The sequence below is a fragment of the Equus asinus genome, chromosome 10, assembly GCF_041296235.1.
Source record: "Equus asinus isolate D_3611 breed Donkey chromosome 10, EquAss-T2T_v2, whole genome shotgun sequence".
In the NCBI taxonomy this organism is placed as follows: domain Eukaryota; kingdom Metazoa; phylum Chordata; class Mammalia; order Perissodactyla; family Equidae; genus Equus; species Equus asinus.
In genome coordinates, this window is record NC_091799.1 from 96,919,694 (window position 1) to 96,935,619 (window position 15,926).

At 41.5% G+C, this 15,926-nt stretch overlaps 1 protein-coding gene across 6 annotated transcripts in view; it reads right to left on the reverse strand.

Moving 5' to 3' along the window:
- Positions 1-15,926, reverse strand: part of TRIO (trio Rho guanine nucleotide exchange factor) — a 356,110-nt gene that overhangs the window by 156,767 nt on the left and 183,417 nt on the right. For all 6 annotated transcript variants that reach the window (XM_044779483.2, XM_070519854.1, XM_070519855.1 and 3 more), the window contains exon 11: positions 12,668-12,859. In XM_044779483.2, coding sequence (XP_044635418.2) covers positions 12,668-12,859 — 192 coding nt within the window. The remainder of the gene's footprint in view (positions 1-12,667; positions 12,860-15,926) is intronic.

The window sequence follows — 15,926 nt, forward strand, 5'->3', positions numbered from 1 at the left end:
TAAAGAAATCAAACGTTTAAAAGTGCATGTAGAGAGTTCAGCTACGGAACTGAACGTTAAACATAAAAATTATTGAGATTGGATCATATAAGGTAAATTTTATCTCCTAAAATATTATGCACTGGATCTTAACATTTCTCACTGACAAATAAATCAAAGCAATCCTGGACGTTTGGGATGATAAAAAGCTGGAGATCACTCATACATTGCTAGCAGGCCTGTAAAACGGTACAGCCATTCTGAACACAGTTTGGCAGTTTCTTTTAGAACAATATGCACTTACCAAATGACCTAGCAATTGACACCTTGGGCATTTATCCCAGAGGAATGAAAACTTGTTTTGACACAAAAACCCACATATAAATGTATATAGCTTCTCCTTTTGTAACAGCCAAGAACAGAAAATAATTACCTCCTAATGGGTAAATGGTTAAACAAACTGTGATATATCCATATCATGAAATGCTATTCAGCAATAAAGAAGAATTAACTATTGATACATGCAACTAGGTAGATGGATCTCAATGGAATTGTGCTGAGTAAAAAAAGCCCATCTCTAAAAGTGACATATTGTATGATTCCATTTATGTAACATTTTTGAAATAAGAAAATTATAGAAATGGAGAACAACAGATTAGTAGTTGCCAGGAGAAAGAGATGGGGGTAGGGGTTGGGTTTGATATAAGTAAGCAGCCTGAGGGAGTGATGGAAGAATTCTCTATGATTCTGTATATTGAAAGTGGTGGTAGTTACACAAATCCACACAATAAAACTGCACAGAACTAAACACATAGACACACACAAACACATGAGTGCACGTAAACCAGGGGAAATTGCAATAAGCTCTGTGGATTGCAGCAAAGTCACCCTCCTGCTTTGACTGTGGTTATACAAGACGTGACAACTTGGGGAGGCTGGGAGAGGGTTCATGAACCTCCTGTCTGTTCATTTTTTTCCAACTTCTTGTGATTATAAATATTTCAAAATAAAAAGTTAAGAAAAAAAGAAGCTGGGGCATTCAGAGGTGATGCCAACATCATGGCAGAGTGAGCTCTGCCCTTAAACTCTCTCCCCTACAATACAATGAAAAGGACATTCATGTATCAAGAAAGGACATCCACACAACACGAAAGATGTCAGAGAGACCCACACAGCCATATGTCTGAAGGTGGAGGTGGTGGACCCCCTGGAAGAAGTGGAAGGAGGTAAAGGGATCTCCTCTTCCTCCCTCAACAGGAGTAACACAGGGCGTGGAACCACATGTGGCTCTGAGAGAAGAGGGGAGGGGGCGACACTCCATGGAAAAACCATCTCTCTCCAAGGTCCCTCAGAGCCTGTGGGAAAGACCCACACACAGGTGGCTGAGCCACTGTGGGGTGTCTTCATCAAGCCAGCACCCAAGGAGAGCAGACAGCCAGGGCAGAGTGAAAATGCTCCTGGGAGTGCACAGGCAAAAGGAAGCATCCCTCCCCTGGCCCAGTGCTCCAGCTCAGCCAGTTGGCCAGAGAGTCTATGCATACGACAGAAAAGCAGCAGCTGTGAGTGAGCAAGCTGCTGTTCATGGCAGGCTCAGAATACACAGCTCTTCACCCCCTCCCAGTGGAGGCAGGTAGAAGCTGCGACCACATACTACCACTATGCAGGGGCACTAATCCATGCTATTGAACAGTATGAAGAGATACAGTAATACTCCAGATCAGAAGGAAAGTTTCAAATAACCAAAAATCAATCCTGAATGCACAGAAATTTATAATCGAAATGACAGAGAATTCAAAATAGCTACCATAAAAAAACTCCATGAGTTACAAGAAAATACAGATAGGCAGTTCAATGAAATCAGGAATAAAATTCATGAACAGAGGGAATTCTTCACAAAGGAGATTGAAACTACAAAGAAAAACCAACAGAAATGTTGGAGATGAAAAACACAATGGACGAGAAGAAGAAAAATCTGGACTCCCTGAATAAAAGAGCTGATATTATGGAGGAGAGAATTAGCAGTCTGGAGGAGAGAAATATAGAAATGCTTCAGATAGAGGAGGAGAGAGAACTAAGACTAAAAAGAAATGAAGAATTTCTCCAAGACATATCTGACTCAATTAGGAAATGCAACATAAGCAATATAGGTATCCAGAGGGAGAAGGAGAATGGAGCAGAAAGCTTGTTCAAAGAAATAATAGCTGAGAACTTGACAAACCTGCAGAAGAAGCTGGAAATACAGGTGAAAGAAGCCAACAGAACAATTAATGATATCAACGTAAAAAAACCTTCTCCAAAGCATATAGTAGTAAAGCTGGCAAAAGTCAATGACAAAGAAAAATATTAAGGGCAGCAAGGCAGAGGAAAATAACTTACAAAGGAACCTGTATCAGGATTTCAGAAGATTTCTCAGCAGAAACCTTACAGGCTAGGAGAGAGCAGAATGCTATGTCCAAAATTCTGAAAGACAAAAACTTTCAGCCAAGAATACTCTATCCAGTGAAAATATCCTTCAGAAATGAAGCAGAAATAAAAACTTTCACAGATAAACACAAGTTAAGGGAGTTCATTGCCACAAAACACCCCCCCACAGGAAATTCTCAAGAAGGCCCTCATACATGGGGGGGGAAAAAAAAGGATTTACAAAGCCTTCAGTAAGAAGAAAAATAGGTAGACAAAACCAGAAAATTGCAGCTATCAGAATAGGTTAGCAAACACTTAATTATAACATTAAAGATAAAGGGAAGGAAAAGATAAAAAATAAATATAATCTCATCATTTTAACCAAACTCACAACATAAGATGGCATAGTTGTGACAATAATAACTTAGAAAAGAAAGCGGAAAGGGATGGAATCAGCTTAGTCTAAGGAAATAGGAGGCTATCAGAAATATCTCATCTATGAGATTCTTTTTATACAAACCTCATGGTAACCACTAAACAACTAATCAGAACAGAGACACAAATGATAAATAAAGAGAAAACTAGGAAAACCATCACAGAAAACTACCAAACTGAATTGGTAGTCCAAAATAGATGGGACGAGAAACAAGGGAAATGCAGAACCACCAGAAAACGAGTGATAAAACGGCAGAATTAAGCCCTCATATATCAATCATCGCACTAAATGCAAATAGATTTAATTCTCCAAACAAAAGACACAGAGTGGTAGGATGGATTTAAAAACAAGACCCAACAATATGCTGCCTCCAGGAAACATCTCAGATCTAAAGACAAACAGAGGCCTGGAGTGAAGGGATGGAAGACAATACTCCAAGCTAACGGCAAACAAAAGGAAGCAGGTATTACCATACTTATCAGACAAGGTAGACTTCAAGATAAAACAGGTAATGAGAAACAAAGATGGGCAGTATATAATGACAAAAGGGACACTCCATCAAGAAGACCTAACAACTTATAAACATATGTGCACCCAAGACAGGAGCACCAAAGTACATAAAGCGACTATTAACAAACCTAAAAGGAGATATTAACAACAACACAGTAATAGTAGGGGGTCTTAACACTCCACTTACACCAATTGATAGATTATCTAGACAAAAGTCAACAAGGAAATGGTCGATTTAAAGGAAAACCTAGACCAGATGGACTTAATAGATATATAGAACACTCCATCCAAAAACAGCAGAATACACATTCTTCTCTAGTGCATGTGGAACATCCTCAAAGATAGACCATATGTTGGGAAACAAGGTAAGTCTAAATAAATTGAAGAAGAGTGAAATCATATAAAGCATCTTTTCTGACCACAAAGCTATCAAACTAGAAGTCAACTACAAGAAAACAGCTGGGAAAGTGATAAATATATGGAGACTAAATAACATGCTACTGAACAACCAATGGATCATTAAATAAATTAAAGGAGAAATAAAAAAAATCTGGAGACAAATGGAAATGAAAAAACATGACAACTCATATGGGATGCAGCAAAAGCAGTCTTAAGAGGGGAATTCATAGCAAAACAGGCCCACCTTAACAAACAAGAAAAATCGCAAATACGCAATGTTAAACCTAACAGAATTAGAAAAAGAACAAACAAACCCCAAAGTCAGCAGGAGGAAGGAAATAATAAAGATCAGAGCAGAAATAAATGAAATTGAAACATAAAAAACAGTAGAAAGGATCAATGAAATGAGGAGCCAGTTCTTTGAGAAGATAAACAAAACTGACAAACCCTTAGCCAGACTCACTCTGAAAAAAACAGAGAAGGCTAAAATAAATAAGATTAGAAATGAAAGAGGAGAAATTAAAATGGATACCACAGAAATATACAGCATTACAAGAGGATACTATGCAAAACTATATGCCAACAAATTGGACAATCTGGAGGAAATGAATAAATTCTTAGACTCATACAACCTCCCAAAACTGAATCAAGAAGAAATCGAGAATCTGAATAGAACAATCATAAGCAAATAGATTGAAACAGTAATCAAAAATCTCCCCCAAAATAAAAGCTCAGGACCAGATGGCTTCTCTGGAGAATTCTACCAAGCATTCAAAGAAAGTTTAATACCTATCCTTCTCAAACTATTCCAAAAAACTCAAGAAGATGGAACACTTACTAAAACATTCTACAAAGCCAACATCACCCTGATACCAAAGCCAGAAAGGACAACACAAAGAAGGAAAATTACAGGGCAATGTTGCTGATGAACATAGATGCAAAAATCCTTAACACAATATTGGGAAACTGAATACAGCAAAACATTAAAAAGATCATACACCATGATCAAGTGGGATTTATACCAGGGACACAAGGATGGTTCAACATCTGCAAATCAATCAATGTGATATACCACATCAACAAAATGAGGAATAAAAAACATATGATCATCTCAATAGATGTAGAGAAAGCATCTGACAAGATCCAACATCCATTTATGATAAAAACTCTTAATAAGATGGGTATAGAAGGAAAGTACTTCAATAAAGGCCACATATGACAAACTCACAGCTAACATCATACTCAATGGGGAAAAACTGAAAGCCATCCCTCTGAGACCAGGAACAACACAAGGGTGCCCACTCTTCCCATTCTTATTCAACACAGTACTAGAGGATTTGGCCAGGAGCAATAAGGCAAGAAAAAGAAATAAAACAAAACCAAATAGGCAATGAACAAGTGAAGCTCTTGCTGTTTGCAAACAACATGACTTTATATATAGAAAACCCTACAGAATCCATTGGAAAACTATTAGAAATAATCAACTACTACAGCAAAGTTGGAGGGTACAAAATCAACTTACAAAAATCAGTTGCATTCCTATGCTCTAATAATGAACTAACAGAAAGAGAAGTCAAGAATACAATCCCATTTACAATTGCAACAGAAAGAATAAAATATCTAGGAATAAATTTAACCAAGGAGGTGAAAGACCCATGAAATGAAATGCAATGAAATACAATGAAAACTATAAGATATTATTGAAAGAAATCAACAATGTCATAAAGAAATGGAAAGATATTCCATGCACATGGACTGGAAGAATAAATACAGTCAAAATGTTCAGACTACCTAATGCAATCTAGAGATTCAATGCAATCATAATCAGAATCCCAATGACATTCTTCACAGAAATAGAAGAATCCTAAAATTCATATGGGGCAACAAAAGACCCTGAATAGCTAAAGAAATCCTGAGGAAAAAAACAAAGCTGGAGGCATCACAACCACTTACTTCAAAATATACTACAAAGCTACAGTAATCAAAACAGCATGGCACTGATACAAAAACAGACACACAGATCAATGGAATAGAACTGAAAGCCCAGAAACAAAACCACACATCTACGGACAGCCAATCTTCAACAAAGGAGCCAAGAACACACAAGGGAGAAAAGAAAGTCTCTTCAATAAATGGTGCTGAGAAAACTGGACAGCCACATGCAAAAGAATGAAAGTAGACCGTTATCTTTTGCCATACACAACAATGAACACAAAATGGATCAAAGACTTGAAGGTAAGACCTGAAACCATAAAACTCCTAGAAGAAAATACAGGCAGTACACTCTTTGACATGAGTCTTAGAAGGATCTTTTTCAATACCATGTCTACTCGGATGAAGGAAACAAAAGAAAAAATAAACAAATGGGACTACACGAGACTAAAGAGCTTTCTGAAAGGCAAAGGAAACCATGAACAAAACGATAAGATAACCCACCAACTGGGAGAAAAGATTTGCAAATCATATATCCAATAAGGGATTAATCTCCAAAATATATAAAGAACTCACACAACTCAACAACAAAAAAACAACCAACCCAATTAAAAAAATGGGCAGGGAATATGAACAGACATTTTTCCAAAGAAGATATACAGATAGCCAATAGGTACATGAAAATATGTTCAACATGACTAATCCTCAGGGAAATGCAAATCAAAACTATACTAAGATATCATCTTACACTTGTTAGAATGGCTATAATCACCAAGACAAAAAATAACTAATGTTGGAGAGGATGTGGAGAAGAGAACCCTCATACACTGCTGGGGGGAATGCAATCTGGTACAGCCACTATGGAAAACAGCATGGAGATTTCTCAAAAAATTAAAAACAGAAATACCATATGACTCAGCTATCCCACTACTGGGTATCTATCCAAAGAACTTGAAACTGACAATTCAAAGAGACTTATGCACCTCTACATTCAGTGCAGCATTATTGACAATAGCCAAGACACAGAAGCAACCCAAGTGCCCTGCTACAGATGAATGGATAAAGAAGATGTGGTATAAATATACAATGGAATACTACTCAGCCAGAAAAAAAGACAAAATCATCCCATTTGCAACAACATGGATGGACCTTGAGGGTACTATGTTAAGCGAAATAAGCCAGACAGAGAAAGACAAACACTGCACAATTTCACTTATATGTGGAAGAAAATTAACACAGGGACAAAGAGAACAGTTCAGTGGTTACCAGAGGGGAAAGAGACTGGGTGGTGGGCACAAGGAATGAAGGGGCATATATCTATATGGTGACATAAAAAATAATGTACAATTGAAATTTCACAATGTTAGAAACTATTATGACCTCAAAAAAAAAAAAAGCTGGGGAATATGTTTAGAGGTATCACATATATCTTTGAAGGTATACACGGGGGGATGGAAACAGGCATGAACAAAAAAGCAAATCATTTTAGAGAATACAAATAGCAGCAAAAATACCGTTAAGGAAGCCAAAAGAAAAGGCTTGAAAGTTGAAAATCAAATTTTAGAGAACTTTGCACAGGAGATATACGGGATCTGGAGGGATCAGATGCTTGAGAGGCTGGGGTCACTCAGAGAACTAACGTGTCCCCTCACCTGCATGCCCCATGCCCAACAGAAATGGGCTTCTCTGGAAAGTCAGCAGTGAAGAGGCTCTGCATTGTGCCTGCCAATGACTACAAGAATCCATCAGAGGGCAGCTGGTCTAGGCAAGGAGCACCATGTACCTTTAGTCAGTTTTCCTGAATTAGTTTAACTACAACGTGTGTGACTGGTTCTGCAGCTCCACAAGGGAAAGAAGATAAAAGAAATTTGGGCCCGTTGAGCAGTGGCAGGTTGAGAAAGTACTGGTACGTTTTCAACACACTCCTGGTGCAAACTCAGTGAGGACGAGAGAGACTGCTCCGTACTCTAAGAGGCGATGAGAGCTCCCGCTTCCTAGTAACCCTCCTCCGACCACAGTGCAAGGTCCTGATGGCTCGCTCCCTGCTCCCCTGGGAGAGCTGAGCACTGGCCCAGTATAAGGAAAGAAGTCTGCTTGCTTAACTGTTAGGCATAAAAATGAAGCCAGACTGGTATGCTGTGACAAAGAAATCTCCAGGTGGCTGAGAGGCCTTTATTTTTGACTTCTGAATAAAATGAAAGATTCCTCTTTTCCCAGGCATTACCCCAAACAAAAACTTGTCCCAGTTCAGTGTTTAAGTTTGCAGAAGCAGAACCAAAAGCCTTCTTTACTTAACCCAGCAAGAATCACAGCCCGATTCAAAAGGGGGAATGATTTTTCCTGGGAAACCATGGCTTCTGGGAATCAAGGGAACAAAACCCAACTTGAGGCCACTGAATCAATTCCAGAAATAGACTCTGGTCAAGAACTCAATGTCACCACCTGGTTGCCTCAAATAACCCACAAATTTCAAAGGTAATTATCAATTAGCTCAGGACCTAATTTCAAAAATGACGTTGAATGAGTACAAATGGATGGAAATAATCATGCTTTTGCTATATTTGAAAATGGAAATATGTCCCTCTATCATTAAATCTCAGAGTGATGTGCCAGAAATAGACATCATTTATTCCACAATCTGAGTATCTGCTAAGTCTGGGAGGCAGGCTAATGAGTGGGATACAAAGATAAGTCAGACTCGTTTCTAGTCTTGAAGGAACTTAACATCTACGACAGGAAACAAACGTCTAAAATGCTCTATATACACAAAAACAGAAGTATATTTTGCCACTAGTGATTCATCTTTCTATCACCTCCTTGTACATTAGAGCTGACATGGGAGAGACTTTGGAATCAATGAATGAAGGAACAGTGGAAAAATGCATTCAAAAGGAAAGGAGGACAGGTGACAAAGGAGTAATAATGGGAGAATTATAATCAGAATTGACATGAATAAAATGCCAGAAAAGAAGAAGGGACTAGAGAGATCGAGAGGTAGACAAAATGTAGGAGGGTAAAAATTCTCTTAAAATAAAATCTAAATTTATGTTAGGCCAATCAACATTTCTTTTAAATACTACTTTAAAAACATAAAGAAAGGGTATCGGTCTTCAAGTCTTCTGAGGAGAGGTTAAGCATCTCATGAATTCTTTTTACAGAAAAAAAATGAAGAAAGGGTCCCAGTATGCTTCCAAATCTGGGTTGAAGGATGAAATCAGAGCTGAGACCTTCATCATCCACCTTCTGCATCCCACCTCAAGATATAAAGTATTTGCCATCTATGTGAAAATACGTCCTCCTTTCTCTCTTCCAAGGAACAAGTGTCCTCTATTCTGTCCTCTGGGGCAAGAGAGTGAAGGAGAGTTCAAGAGGTCTCAGCATGCCCAATCTAAGTGCTTGGCTTGTGACCAGACTTACAACCACCAACCTTCTTCCAGGTGTGAGTCTTAAAAAGAAATCCCGAGCAAACACTGAGCAGACATCACCTTGACCTGACACGGTTGTTAATGAGATCACCTTTGTGTTACATACTCATCAGAACCAGAAATTCACTGCACAAAAGAGAGAGCAACAGTTATGCTCCAGATAAAGTGAGAAATAAAACCACCACTGAGCCTCTGGGAGGGAGTAAGGTTAACTTCCGTGTCATGAGAGCCTGTGACAGCGAACTTCAAAAAAGCTTCATGTGTTTATCCTCCTCTTTGTAATTTTAAATGGTATCATCTGCTTGAAAATTAATTCAGATAACATAAATGTTTTAGCAATTTTTCATTCATCTGATTCGTTAAAATATTTAGTGACTTTATACAAACACATATTTATTTAGTTAGCGTGATTTCCTCCTCTTGGCCCTTCTCTTCCCTCCAATTTCATTTTAAACTAATTAAGTGCGTTCTAAACTATGAGTTTTCATTCAACAACCAGTTTCAAAACACAAGGACTGAAGATACCACCTCTTCCTGCATAAAACTTACCAAATATCCCTGTGGGTTTCAGGGCATGCATACAGCACAGAGAAAGGAGACTGAGGAAAATTCTGGGGCTGGTCAGGAAAAAATTAATTTACCAAGAAAATGGCTGGTGCTAAAAATGCAGTCCCAGCACCTGGCAGGGGGAATGAGGTGGCACTCTGTGCCCATGAGCTGCTGGCTCTCAGAATGTCTGTGCTGCTGGCACCCGGGCACAGGTGGGGCCTGCTGCACACTCCCCCAGCTGGTCACTGAATCCTTCCTCAGCCCCAGGTCACTTGAGGGGCGCACAGTTAAAAGGAACCAAATCAGGGTAAACAAGCCAGTGTCTCTGCAACTGTGATGGTCTTCCACATAAAAAGGCACGAATGAGTGAGCTGCACCTGAAATTCTCAAGCTGTAAAAGTGAACCACTTCACCTTTAAACAGACTGAAGGTCTCCTCGTCTATGAACCTCATACATACTAGAAGTGCCTATGGTATAAATCAATGAAAACACAATGTATTTTCACTTTTAAATAAATTTTCAAGCCTAGGGGACAAGACAGACTCTACAGTTTCCTAACTGAAATGCTCTTAATTGTAAGATTTTTCCTTAAAAATCCTTAAAAATGCTGTTGATGTCACAAAACCTAACAAACCCAAACAGAGTCTCTGGAGAACGGCTTCTGTAAAATGCTTCCCTTCCAGTTTCCTTTTGTGACTCTTTTTGAAAATCTTAACAAAGCTGAAAAGGTGATCTAAATCATAAATACCACTCCATGGAAAGAGCCTTTTCTGTCCCCAAAGTAAGTTAAATCTTTACAAATCCTGCTAGAGAATATTACTAGGCATGTCACACAGAGAGGATCAGATTACAAACTGCTCTTGCTGGGTCCCCAGACCTGAGGTCGGCTCCCCCCGCCCCTTCCTCCCAGTTCTGTGAACTGCTGCGCAGCTACTGGTCCTGCCTCTCCCACCACTCAGAGGCTGCCAGGGCCACAGTACCCCATGTGGCCCAAATGAGGAACTCCAGCCCCCATGCGCTACACTTTCCCTAGGAAGGTCCAGGCTGCCCTGAGCTCGTCTGCTTTCTGTCTGTCTCGGCTTTTTCACACACATCACCTTCTTCCTCTCAGCCAGGGTGTAAAAACACGCAAGATAAAGAGAAGCTAATACTGATGGGAAAGAGAGAGTAACGAACAATTACAATGCAACACGACAAGTGCTGTAACAGGTGCATATAAAGAAAGTTCTAGAAAGTGTAGGGGGAACAGCTAACTGCCTAGGGAAGGGAAGGGGAGCAGCAAGTCCAAGTCTCAAGAGTGTCAGAGTGTTACAGATCCCAGGAGCCTGTGCTGAGAAGGAGCGGCCTTGGAGGAAGAGACAGCACGGAGGGGGCTAGAGGGAAAGCAGAGACCAGATCACGAAGATGCTGAGGGGTTTCAGGCTGGTCCCTCATACATAAAGAATCACTGATGGTTCAAAAGCAGGGGTACAACCAAATCAAATTTGTATTTCAGAAAAATTAATTCTGGTGGCAGTGCTGCAGGAGGCTGGGGAAAGAGCTGGCAGAGGCAGGATTAGTCAGTAGTTATAGCTTGACTCAGCAGTGAGGACCTTACAGCCTGGTGACACGTGCATCCACAAACGGAAATTGTCAGGGACAAATGTCTGCCTAACACGTCTCCTTGGAAAAACAGTCTCTTTGTAAATACTGTGAAGTCTTTTTCAGTCAGGGCATCATTAAGAGCAGGGAAAGAAGCGGGTCGTGTTGGTGACAACCGTCCCAGGCCCACAAAGCGCCAGCCCTTTTGCAGACAGGGCTGCCCAGCAGAGGATGGCAGAGCACGCCAGCCCGGGGGGCTGAGGCACAGCTCCTGGGGTCCCAGCACTCAGCCAAATACGCCCCCTACACTCTTCCCGTGGGCTCACAGAGTTTCTGAGTGGGAGGGGAGTATGGTTTTCCTGGAGCCAAACTTCCAAGTTACAATTGGCCTGGTTGAGGAGTAACTACTCACGATCCCAGAACTGGCAGTGAAGTTCCTTTCCTTTAAACAGATCTACTGGTCCCCAATTTCCGATGCCTTTAAACAAGGCAAACCAGACCAGCCCTCTCCTGAGAATCTCCCGGTAGTCTTGCTCTGCCCAGATCCTTCTTCCTAGCCTGTTGCTATAAACCTTCATGTATTTTATCCCCAATTACCCAGAAAGGCTCCTCGTTTCCCATTTACAAAGAGCTGTGGAGAATTTTTTTCCTTAGAAATAAGATGCAGTAAGTTGACATCCCTATTCAATTTGTGGTCCTGCTGAAAATGTTAATTTTTATTATAAATCCTTTTTCTCAAAAGCTACATAATAGTTTAATGTAACTTTATATTTCTAGTAAGAATAACATATATGCAAGGCATAATTAGGACCAACTATTTTTCACCTACCAAATAACACATTATCTCTTATCGTGAGGTAAGTTTATTAGCAAGAGCATATGTATGACATTAGCATTAGTAACACTAAGGCCATGTTGGTTTGGGTACATTTAAACTCAGTATTATGTAAAATTCACTTTTATTAGTATCTGGGAGTAGTCACACAGTCTGATAAAGTCAGAAGGCAGCCATGACTTTCGCCACACGACAGGCTGAAGCACAGAAGGGAAACCCAGAGCTCTGAGCAGAAAGAGCAGTTCTCTAGCCAGGCTAAAATGCATGCACGCTCTCTCTCTCCAAGTTAAAGGGATCTCCTTCAGCTCCCGTTTTCTCTGCTCACATCCTAATCCTCATCTCTCCCCAGCCACCCTCAACCCTCAAGGGGCCCCTCCTGACAGACACACGGGCTCCTGCAGCCCCGGCAAAAGCATGCCTGCACTCGGGTGATGAGGAGGCACAAGCATTCTAGCTCGGTCCCCTGTCCACACTGACCCGCTCAGTGTAAATAGGCTACGTATCCTCACTGGCCATTTCTTGTCCACTTTCTCACATCACAACCAGATCCACATTCGTTCCACGGAGTTCAAAGACCCCTGCAGACACGGCTACATCTTTGTCTCCTGATGTCTTACCTCTTTTACGTGGGTGTGAAAGGACACTGACATGTCTAGTAGGATCTTCCGTTGCTCAACACGCCGAACAAAATCTTGTATCCGGTCTTCGAGCTGATGGGCAGCCTGATAAATCTCTTCTGGGTCACATTCCCCCGTCTGAGCCAGCTGCTCTGCTGCTTCTAGTAATTTATCTGCATTGGTATATGTGTTCTGCACAAGGGAACATATAAAGAAACAGGGGGTGAAACAGAAAGAAACCGGCCAGGCCAGCAGTCATAAAACTCCGCAACACAAAGGCAGTCTGCGATATTCCTGATCATATCCGTAAATCATACAGAACAAGTACGATGAGAAGAGATGACTTTAGGAGTTTGATACATCCCTGTGAGTAGCCTTTTCCATTCCTGTTTTAGACTGCTAAACTTTGAACCTCATGGCAAAGCCCTTTCAACTACAGCAGAGATGGGTGTCCGGAGGCAGCTGCTGGCTGCCCCGTGACTCATAAAGGGCTTTCAGCTTTTGCTGCTGCACAGCAAGAAGACGGCACGTCGCCACAAGTGCCCACTTCACTTTTCTCCTGGTTTTATGACAGAGTGGAGAGTTCCAGTTTTGTGTCTTTCAGTATGATAAAGATTTTGTGATAATTCTCCAAGTGCAAGCAAAAAGGTTAAGTTTCAGACAAACATAAGCTGCTTTTTTCACATGTTTCCACTTACTGGTAATTTTTTGCTTATCTTTTTTCTACGTAAGGGTACACATTTTTTGAGAAAAAGGAAATAATCACTGTAATGGCTATAAAGTAGCCAGAGTTTGAAAGAGCTGAAAGTGTAAACAGGTGTCTCAAATACTCTGAACATTACTCTTTCTTAAATTCTTGATAAACTAGAGGCTGCAAAGGGTCCCACAAATAAACAAGTATGCCAGAGACCTGACACTGTTAAAAGAACTGCTGGTGAGAGGCTCACGGACGGGGATGGGGGGCTGCCGAGGCAGTGCCGGGGAAGAACAGAACGAGGCCTTCTGAAAAGGCCAGCCAAGCAAGTCTGCAGCTCCCCTGAGAAACAGGTGGAGCCCTTCCAGCCTCTCCTTCTCCAACATTTCAGCTGTAAAGCCAAGCAGGGTTGGTGCCTCATTAGTGAGGGCAGGTGATGGCCCACGGTGTGGGGATGGTGTCCCTGCAGGGTGTCCAAGCCTGAAGGGGAGCAAGGGCACCCCTGCAGTGGGCAGCCTCCCAGCTGGAAGACTGGTTAGGCTGGGGGCATTAATCTACTAAGTCAATACATTAAGGATAATGAGAGGCAGGGTCCTCACTGTGGAGAAGGGAGTGACAAATATGGAAAAGGACAAAATCTGAGTTAATCCCGTGGCACTGGGCTGGAAGTAGAGGTATCAGCATGAATACACAGTTTTCAACAGAAAGATGTGTAAATGTGCATGTCACGTGCGCACGCACGCGCACACACACACACAGTCACATTCTCCCTCCCACTATCCACTGAGAGGACCTGGGAGCAGCGATGGCGCCACAGCAATAAGCATGCTTAGCACCCGAACTTCCACTACTAACACCATTCTCCTCTAAAGGGAACCAGGGCTCTGTGGAGAAATGACTGATTCCAGGGTTGGGGTGGGATAAAGGACAAGATGAGCCTGAAACATCTGACTGTGCTAGAACATAAGGAGAAGCTCAGGAACAATGTGGACAGGTCAGAACCCAGAAGTCAACGAGAGGAGGCTCCTGCTGGCCAAATGAGGGCAATCTGAGTAAACAACAATGGTAATAAGAGTATAACACACTAACACAACAGGAAAGAAACCATGAGTCACACAGTGACATAAATAAATAAGACCAGATGAGGAACAGGATACTGTAGAATTTCAAAGTACCTTCCCACAAAGTACTTACTAATTACGAAAGGGGAAAGGCTCACTTTCCAGTGGAGAAGTCAGATGGACACCACCTTAACCCAGGGCTCAAAATGAACACCTTATGTAACAGGACTGTGTGCCACCTGGTGGGACGGCATGAGAAGGACACAGCAGCTCTGTATGATAGCCCTGCTGAAGATGGATAATGGGGATCTAATCATGAGGAATCATCAGACAAACTCAAAGTCAGGAGCAGTCTCCAAAATAATGGGCCTGAAATCTTCCAAAGGGTCAGGTCACAAAAGTCAAGGAAACCAAGGAGCTGCTCTCAGCTCAAGGACACTAAAAGATGTGACAACTAAAGGCCAGGGTTATTTTACACTGGATCCCTTAGTTATACAGGACATCATGGGGCCCGAGAGTTAGAAGGTAATCCTGTATCAATGTTAATTTCCTGATTTTGATGGTGTTATTATGTGTACAGCAGAATGTCCTTTTTTGGTAAGAAATACACACTAAAGTAAATGGTTCAGGGGAAAACAAGCCTTTTGTGCTGTACTTCCAACTTTACTGCAAGTTTAAAATAATTTTATAACAGGTGTAACATACAGTGTGATAGGTCTGAGGTGATCTCAATGACAAAGCTATTGATGCCCATTTACAGAGCAAGAGTGCCCCTGACGTCAGGGTTGGGGTTGGGGTGGAGCAGTCCATCTTCTGCAGGCAATAAGGAGGGGTGCAGTGCTGACAGAGAATTAAAAGAAATAATAAAGGCCAGCTAAAAGTCTGTCTGCTTTTTATCACCACCACAGGCTGAACACTCCCCACGCCCTGTCTGCCGTGGTCACGAGCACTTATTGTGGGTCAGGTCTAAGTGAGCCCATTGCAGTGGGCCGTCCAACCTGAACAACAGTCCCCTTGACAAGTAAGGAACCTGAGGCCTGAAGGGCAGTCACTGGGCTCAGGGGACAAGGTGGCAGGCGGTAGAAGCAGGACTCAACCCAGGTCTGTGTGACTCAGGAGCCTGTGCTTACAACCATCCACCGTATTGTCAGCTGGTGAGACTCCTCAAAGCAGTGTTTTACGTAGCATTGCTTTACACGCCGCCATGGGGCAAGGTTCGCAGGCATCTCTTTCTCTCCGTCCATCTGAAAAACCATTTTCAGGGGACTTCTCTTTTGGGTACTATCCAAACTCTGATGAGAATGTCCCACACTATTAACAAAGGACCTTTCAGAACTTTTCTTTACAAAAGAACCCTTTAAAATTTACTAATTATGGCCAACTTGGAAAATGTATATGTGGACATTTTACACAATCTTTGGAATCAATTATTTGAAATAATTTGAAAAGCACGGTCAGTTCCAAATCTGATGCAGGACTTAAAAGCACAATCAAAGGGTTTTAT